This window comes from Puntigrus tetrazona, chromosome 9 (genome assembly GCF_018831695.1).
Source record: "Puntigrus tetrazona isolate hp1 chromosome 9, ASM1883169v1, whole genome shotgun sequence".
Classification (NCBI taxonomy): Eukaryota; Metazoa; Chordata; class Actinopteri; order Cypriniformes; family Cyprinidae; genus Puntigrus; species Puntigrus tetrazona.
This window is the reverse complement of record NC_056707.1, coordinates 4,418,077-4,425,890: the sequence shown is the minus strand read 5'-3', so window position 1 is coordinate 4,425,890 and position 7,814 is coordinate 4,418,077. Positions and strand designations below refer to the sequence as shown.

At 41.9% G+C, this 7,814-nt stretch overlaps 1 protein-coding gene across 1 annotated transcript in view; it reads right to left on the bottom strand.

Annotated features, from left to right (window-relative positions):
• Positions 1–2,550: 2,550 nt before the first annotated feature.
• Positions 2,551–7,814, bottom strand: part of hoxd3a (homeobox D3a) — a 6,053-nt gene continuing 789 nt past the window's right edge. Inside the window, 3 exon segments of the mRNA XM_043249716.1 lie at positions 2,551–3,299; positions 3,486–4,039; positions 6,118–6,180. Coding sequence (XP_043105651.1) covers positions 2,551–3,299; positions 3,486–3,987 — 1,251 coding nt within the window. The 5' untranslated portion in view covers positions 3,988–4,039; positions 6,118–6,180.

The window sequence follows — 7,814 nt, the reverse complement described above, 5'->3', positions numbered from 1 at the left end:
CAGCAGCATCAAAACAATCTGGCTTCAGACTGAAAAATAAAACCGAGTACCGGTCTTGCTGTAAATTGCCTATTAATAGGCCTATTTTTGTCATATGGCTATTTTTATTCGGTTTACTCGAGCTGTTCATAAATAACGTTAGGACTTATTTTTGCCAAATAATCGATTTCTTTTTGAAGCAGTTCAATGAAACCATAGCAGACTGCACATTCTCATTGATACCCGCCTACGTAAATACAAACGTTAAAATATAATTAAAACCTAAAAATATAAATAAAATAATAACGATCACAGAAAACGCTTTCAGAAAAGGACGCGTCATTTCACTACATAGCAACTAATATTCATAAATAAATAAAAGGCACATAAATGTTACATTGTCTGTGTTTTCAAAAAAAAAACTTTCCTCCAGTGCACCAATTTTAAAAAATGTTGTGTTTAATGGGGTTTTTTTTCCAGTCAATGTATTTCTTTGCTTATCTGTTATTAACAACCGAGATTGTGGAGAAAAAAACAACAAAACAAAATAAAAAACCCCGATGTGTTTAAAGCCTATGCATCTCTTTGCCACTATGTCTGTCCAGCTTTGAGTTCTCTCTCATCCATGCTATGATTGCAGGAGTGTATTCTCTCTCTCTCTCTCTCTCTCTCTCTCTCTCTCTCTCTCTCTCTCTCTCTCTCTCTCAGGACAAAGTTTGGCCTCTTGCAGTTCGAAATGTGTTTCCACAGTTGAGAAAGCAAAAAGCTTTGTTCATAAGGAGCTGGAATCAGTAGCGAGACTGAAAGCGACGAGTTTTTGATTAATGAGCTTTGAAATGCCTCGCTAGGGGGAAGCCGGGAAAGAGCCCGCTCTGTTAGAGACGGCTTGCCAGTGCTTACAAAGGCAGTGACGCTTTAGGCTATTCATTACCACATTATAAGGTGCATTTTAAAACACATAGACCTATATGTATTAATGCTTGCGCAACGGTGCGGGTTAATGTTATATCAAACTGTTTATAAGACAAAACACTTGCTCTGGGCCTCACGATGTATCACAATTTCTACCGAGTTCCCAGTCTGTGAAAACATTAGCGATACTTTAATCTCGGGATGCTGGATGCTAAACTCGGGCACACCAAAGCCTATAACTTTATGTAGTGTTGCACATCGCGCCAGTTTAACAGAAAGGCGTCCTGTTTAGATCGTGTTCTTTAATAAGTACCAAAACCGGCGGGAAATTCGAAATGCGTATTTGTGAAATCTCAACCACAGGCTAATAAACCCCATCTCTTTCACGCGATATGTTCTTTTAAAGGAGCAAATTTTAAATAAACGCAACTGCGAGGTTCGCTATTGTGTTTCGCGAACAGCCGCGAATCGGGGGCGCGCGCATTCACGCGCATCTGGACGGGCGCGCGCGAAGGTGCCTTCTTTGTTTACCGTCCTCGTGTTTCCAAAATGGCGGCTCCGCCTCGCGAATTGAGCTAAACCCAAGTTTGAAATCTATCCACAACCACACGCAACGTTAAAATACGCTAAGTCCGAAAATAAAAAAAAATGCATTAATGTTGACGTAGCATTTGCAGTTTCGTTTGTTTAGCTTAAGCACTTTATTTACAAAATGTTTAACACAATAAAATATAACATTTCCATATCGTTACCATTTCATCATTTTATGCATGGACAGTGCAACTTACAAAATAACATTTGTGATGAACATGAGGATGTGTCGTTACGTGCTGGTGTTTTTTAAGCAACATGATATCAACCGTGGCGGTAATCAGAGATTGCCCAATTTCCAATTGCTGGGTGTAATAATAATAATAATAATAATAATAATAATAATAATAATAATAATAATAATTTACAATTTCGAGGTTCTTGTTAATTCTTCATTTCATAATATTTTATTACCGAATGGAGAAATAAAAACACCAGTCCTACGTTACACCTCCACCTTGTTCGCACGAAATGCCGGCTTCTGCTCAAAATAAATTCTACAGTTGTTATATAAATAATATGCATGATAATTTAAATAATGTGCAACGCAAACGATAAATAATAAATATAATACTCAGTCGAGATAAATGTTTGTCGTACAATATCGGCGGAGAACAATAAATAATGGATAAAATATGAAGGACTCATGAGGAACAGACGACTTAACAAAGACGCAATGGGGTTTTTTCTCTCTACAAATCCCATTTCTATAAAGACGGATGCCTATTCTGTCAAATCTACATAACTTACCTTCAAGTAATAGCACGTTATGGAAAATGCCTTCGTTTCGCCAATACAGTCCTTCCCGAGAACCAAACAACTGACAGCAATCGACCGCGCGCGCGCGTGTGTGTGTGTGTGTGTGTGTGTGTGTGTCTTCAACGGTCAGGAGAAACGGACCACAGCTATTTTTTAAAAATAATTACAATCGTAGCAGTAATAGTAATATCAATCGTAGTAATACAGGATAATACGTTATGTTTCTCTCGGAGCGTAGTTTTATAAATTAGTTTAACTAGTGAGGTAATAAAAAAGCGACGTTCCGCTTTGAGCGCCCCGATGGGGTCCTCACAGATGCGTGAGTTTGGGCGCATCCTGCAGCCTTCCCTGAGACGCGTGGTGAGAGCTGAGGTCTGTGTATGTGGGGTGGGGGTCACACGGTCCGTGGTGGTGGTTACCCGGAATCTGGGCGGCACAGCTGTAGTCCACGCTAGCGGATGAGGGATGGGGGAGATGACCGAGGTTGAACATCGGGCCCGAGGCCGGCATCGAATCAACGAAGTTTCCCCCGACGTAAACGGGGCTGCTTTGTAAATTGGCGTTCGCGAAGCTCCCGTTGCCCTGCATGCCGTGGTGCTCGTACTCTGTCCCCGGGTATCTTTTCTGCTGCGGTATGCATCCGCCCAGCGGCGCCGTGTAGGCTGCCAAGCCGTACATGTTCTGTTGCGGTTTGGCGAACGACGGAGGAGACGGCGCGTCGTAGCTCAGGCCGTTCACGTTTGGAAGCTGACCGGAATATCCAATGTGATTCGAGCCGCTTAACGGCGGGCTCCTGTCCGGAGAGTGTCCTAAGGGAGAGTGCATTATGCCTTTGGATTTCTGGTCTTTTTTGTACTTCATCCTCCTGTTTTGAAACCAGATCTTTATTTGGCGCTCGGTGAGGTTGAGCAGATTAGCCATTTCCACTCTTCTGGGGCGACACAGGTAGCGGTTGAAATGAAACTCCTTCTCCAGTTCGACCAGCTGGGCGCTGGTGTAGGCAGTGCGCACTCGTTTCGACGCAGGGCCGGGTGGACTCTTGTCGTCGCAGGTTTCTCCTGAACGCAGAGAAGCAGCGCAATGGATTAATTGTTACACAGCCTATTACATCACTTAAAGGCCAAAGAGAGACGGCCTACTGTAAACAAAAGAAACTGGGTCATAATCATGTAGGAGCTCTCTCCAGCATTGCACACACACGCACACACACATACGCGCACGCGCGCACGCACGCGCGAGCATACCTGAAGCTGGGCAGTTGGTGCTTTTCTGCTTTGCGTTTTGGCGCGTCTCTTTCATCCAAGGGAAGATTTGCTTGGTGATGACTGGGGTGGCAGTACTGGAGCCGGTGGTGCTGGGAGATTTCTTTTTTTGCGTGGAGTTGCTGTTAGGGCTGGGTGAGCTGGCCGCTAAAGGAGCAGCCTGCTGCTGCTGCTGCTGCTGCTCACTGATGCTCTCTGTTTGGCTGTTGCCCTGGCTGGCGCTTGGCCGCATGCAACTGCCGTTGATGTCTCCATTTTTATGTGCTGGCGGCCGGACCGGCGTGGTTTGGATGGGGCAGATCGGATTTTGATAGTCGTTGTCTATGCTGGAGGACGAGAAGCCCTGGTGTGCAGGACCGTACGCGTAGGAGTCAGATTTAGGGTACGAATATCCTCCGAAAAGTCCAGCATTGTCATAATAAGTGGCTTTCTGCATGGCGAAGGTTCAAACTAAGAGAGCCTGTGAACCCCTGTCCAATCGCATGGACTTGTCAATCACGTGATTGCAGCTTCCCACAGATTTTCTGTCCTTTGACCTGTTAGGAGAGAAAGAGAATCAGCCGTGGCAAAGATTTTAGGATCAAACTTTAAACCATCGTGGATGTGGTTTACTGCAGCGTTATGCTGTGCTACTCAATAACCTCCATATTTGCATATACAGAACTACACTTCCTCTTTCTAATCATATACACATTCAACTGAGAACGGCATTTTTAATATTTAAATTCGAGCTTGCAATAGACTCTTTACATCTTTACATTCCGCTGTATTCCCTTTCTTTTCTCAACTTTGCGAATACATTTTTTTTACTTAACTATTGGTGTTTGCACTCTGGTAAAGACGGCGGGACAAAGTTGGGTAGTGAAAAAAAAGTATGCAAAATAGCATGCAAAAAATATCATCCGGTTTATGCTGCTCAATAAATGAACCATTCAACTGTAGTTTTCTTTGGTCGTCTTTGTTTATGTGCCTTCAGTCAAAACCTCTTGCACTTCTTGAAGACATGGTCTCCTCTTAAATCCGTTTGAACTGTAAAGTTCTGCAACATGTTTTAAATGAAATGTTTTAGAAACACTTAAAAGCGTGGTTCACCGTATGATAACAAGAGTAGATCTTAAGACGTGAACTACCATCTATCACCTCTCTCTCTCTCTCTTTCTCTCTCTCTCTCTTTTTAAGCTAAACCCCTTCAGCTTTTCACTTTCAGAACTTAGGCATGAATGCAACAAGGCGGTTAAAGTTTAACTTGTGCTAAAAGTACCCCATTGAGTCAAACTAGAAGGCAGCAGAAGGAGAATCAGCATTTCTCTGCAAACAATATCCCATTCTTTCCCGACTCTTTGAGACTTTAAGCGTAATTGAAGCAAAAAAAATATATATATATATATATATATATATATATATGTGTGTGTGTGTGTGAGAGAGAGAGAGAGAGAATAAATTATAACGTAAAATATATAAAATCAGTGGTTGTTGGTCTAAAACATCTTTCATGTTTGAGATGACCTAAGTTACCACATTTCGCTTCACTTTAATGAACTTCACTTTTTAATATTTATTTGTAAATGGTGGCAGGGCTCCATGCTCTATTCTGTTCCTTGCATTTGTTAACATTATACGAAAATGAAATCTTTAGCCTGCATGAAAATAAATCAAAGTCTGAGATATAAATGATAAGGACGCAAATTAGCGTCAGCATCATCACCCTTTCGCACCTAACACGTATAAACGTTTTTATTAGCTTGTTGGGTAGCTTCTGAAACGCTCATTTTCTAGTTGCTATTTAGTCTGTAATACACGGCACGGTGGTCTCGGGGCCAGTCTTGTTACCCACCAGAGGCCTGCTAGCAACAAAAAACAGCACACTACTTTCTTTCCCTCCACTCTAACTCGGTCGTCGCCTTCCCAGACCCATTCTAAAGATAGGCTTTCACCCAAGTGACTGCAGCTCGTGCTCAATACAGTAGTTATTAGACGGCCCGAAGCTCCGCGCGATACATATCAATGCACCTGTCATTGCGGAGCCCGACTGAATTTATGACCGGCCGTGCCGCAGCCCGAAACGCCTCGCAGAGGGGCGAGAAGAAAAGCGGTGCCGTCGGAGGGGTAAAACTCCAAGCGTAGGAGGATGTCTGGGGGCAAGAATGTCCCGCTAGTCTGCAGCCCGCCGGTATAAATCCGGCCACCGCAGTCACTCACACGCTCTTTAACGGGTCCAGCGGAACGCGCTTTCGCCCGAAAGCCGAGGATTTCAGCAAAGGATACGCTCTATATTAATGCGGATGGGAATATTTTTTAATTTCATTTTTTTTTTTCTTGCTAAATTTGTTAAGTGCATCGTATAACGCGCGTTTTACGCCTCGCCTTAAGTTTCGTTTATTTCGCACAATGCATCGCGCGCGTAAATAACGCGTAAACGACTGGCGTCGATTCGTTGCCCGGAGCGTTAAAATAATTTTGTGTAATGCACGAACACACAAAAAAAAAAGCGTGTGGCTTTTTCTGGCCTGTTGTTGTGTAGGTTGTAAGCCGTGAAATAAGAGTCACATGACAATACACCGCAGGTCACAAAGCTACTCTTATTTAATTTCTGTGATATTAAGACACATCTTACCGCAATCTGTGGCTTTCTCTCCTCTGTTTCTCCTCAAGCGGTCTTCATCATTTAGACGGCGACCTGAAGAATAAAAAAAAATATGTTTAATTTCAGTTGTTGCTCGTGTTTTTCTTCCAGTTCCCCGCCAGGACTTTGTAAGTCGCCTCTGAGTATAAGTATACGGTCAATGCCTTACTCTTTCGATTGCAAAACGTAAAACGCGCGGCCATCTGCGCACTTAAAACCACGAACTCGTTACATTTTTTACACGATTGCCTAATTATTTTTATTTAACGAACTGATTTATTTCGCCCCCACACACGAGATCGGAGTGGTTTTAGGAGCAGGCAAAGCTGTAGCCCAGAGAAGGGGGGAAAAAAACCGACATAAGCGATTTTACACAAAGAGATGCTGGCCAAAATATTTAGCACTCATAAGCCTTTTGGGTGACCTTTGGCTTCCTCTCCAATAACTCACTGATTAATGAACAACGGACGGAAGGGACTCGAGTCACAATGCAATCCACACCACACAACTTTTTCACCCGCGATTTTAAAACCGAGCGAGAGCCTGAAGACGAGATTTTAATCCCGGTCCCGCTAAACGGATGACCTGTTCTGTGCCTCTCTGAAAACCCTCTCCAAATCTCGAGACGAGGACGACTCCGTTGGAAAATGGCTGTGGGATTAATAATAGTATTGATGTTATTGTTTGGTGATGGACCGCCGCGTTTGCAAAAGTACGGGTAGCGAGATAATGTGCCGGTAATTTCAACTCGTGTGTCATGTTCAAAGTCTTGATGGGATGAATGTAGTGAACGGTTCGGCCGAACACGGTCTGCCTTTATTAGGCGACAGTGTTTTCTCCCACGCACTCCCACGGTAAGTTTGGTGCTCATAATAGAACAATGGTCTGCAGAAATAATGGACTCTGCGAGATATATACATGTGTATCTGTATCTGTTTTGAAGGCTTAAATCTGTCTTTAAAATTATATATATATATATATATATATATATATATATATATATATATATATATATATATATATATATATAGCTATTAGGCCCTAGTATTTTAAATTCTATATCTGAAATAATGTGTACAAAATTAAATTCCAGGTTAGTGAAAAAATCTCGTATCGTAGAATTGAAAACGAATACGTTCGCGTTTGAGCTTCACCTTATTTTCCAGATATCGCACAATGCAGACATTAACGTTTTTTTTTTTTTTTTTAAATATGAGAATTCATAATTGTTTATAAATATTTAAAACACGCACAACCCGGTTATTAATCTTTAACGCAATCCAGTAAACGGCTGGATTGCAAAACGGGCAAAAAAGAAAAAAAAAAAAAAAAAAAAAAAGAAATTGTTTACGTTAATAGATTAGACATCATAATTAAATCAAAAAATATAAACTAATACATTAGTTTAGATTTCAAACGTTGTCGTTTAATCGTGCTTTTTCTTCCTTTGAAAAAAAAAATTTTATTTTTTTTTTTTACATTTGGACTTTTCACCGCGTGCGAAATATGGTTTGCGTTCAGAATTATGTTTAATTCCGAGTGCTCGTAAGCCGGGCGAAATCGAAATCAGAGAAACCGAAATGATCTGAATTTATGGAAAGGTGATGTTTAAAAGAACCTCGTTCCCTAAGCCGCGCGTGTCACGTCTAACGTCGCGTTGACTATAACGCAAATTAAAGTGATTAACG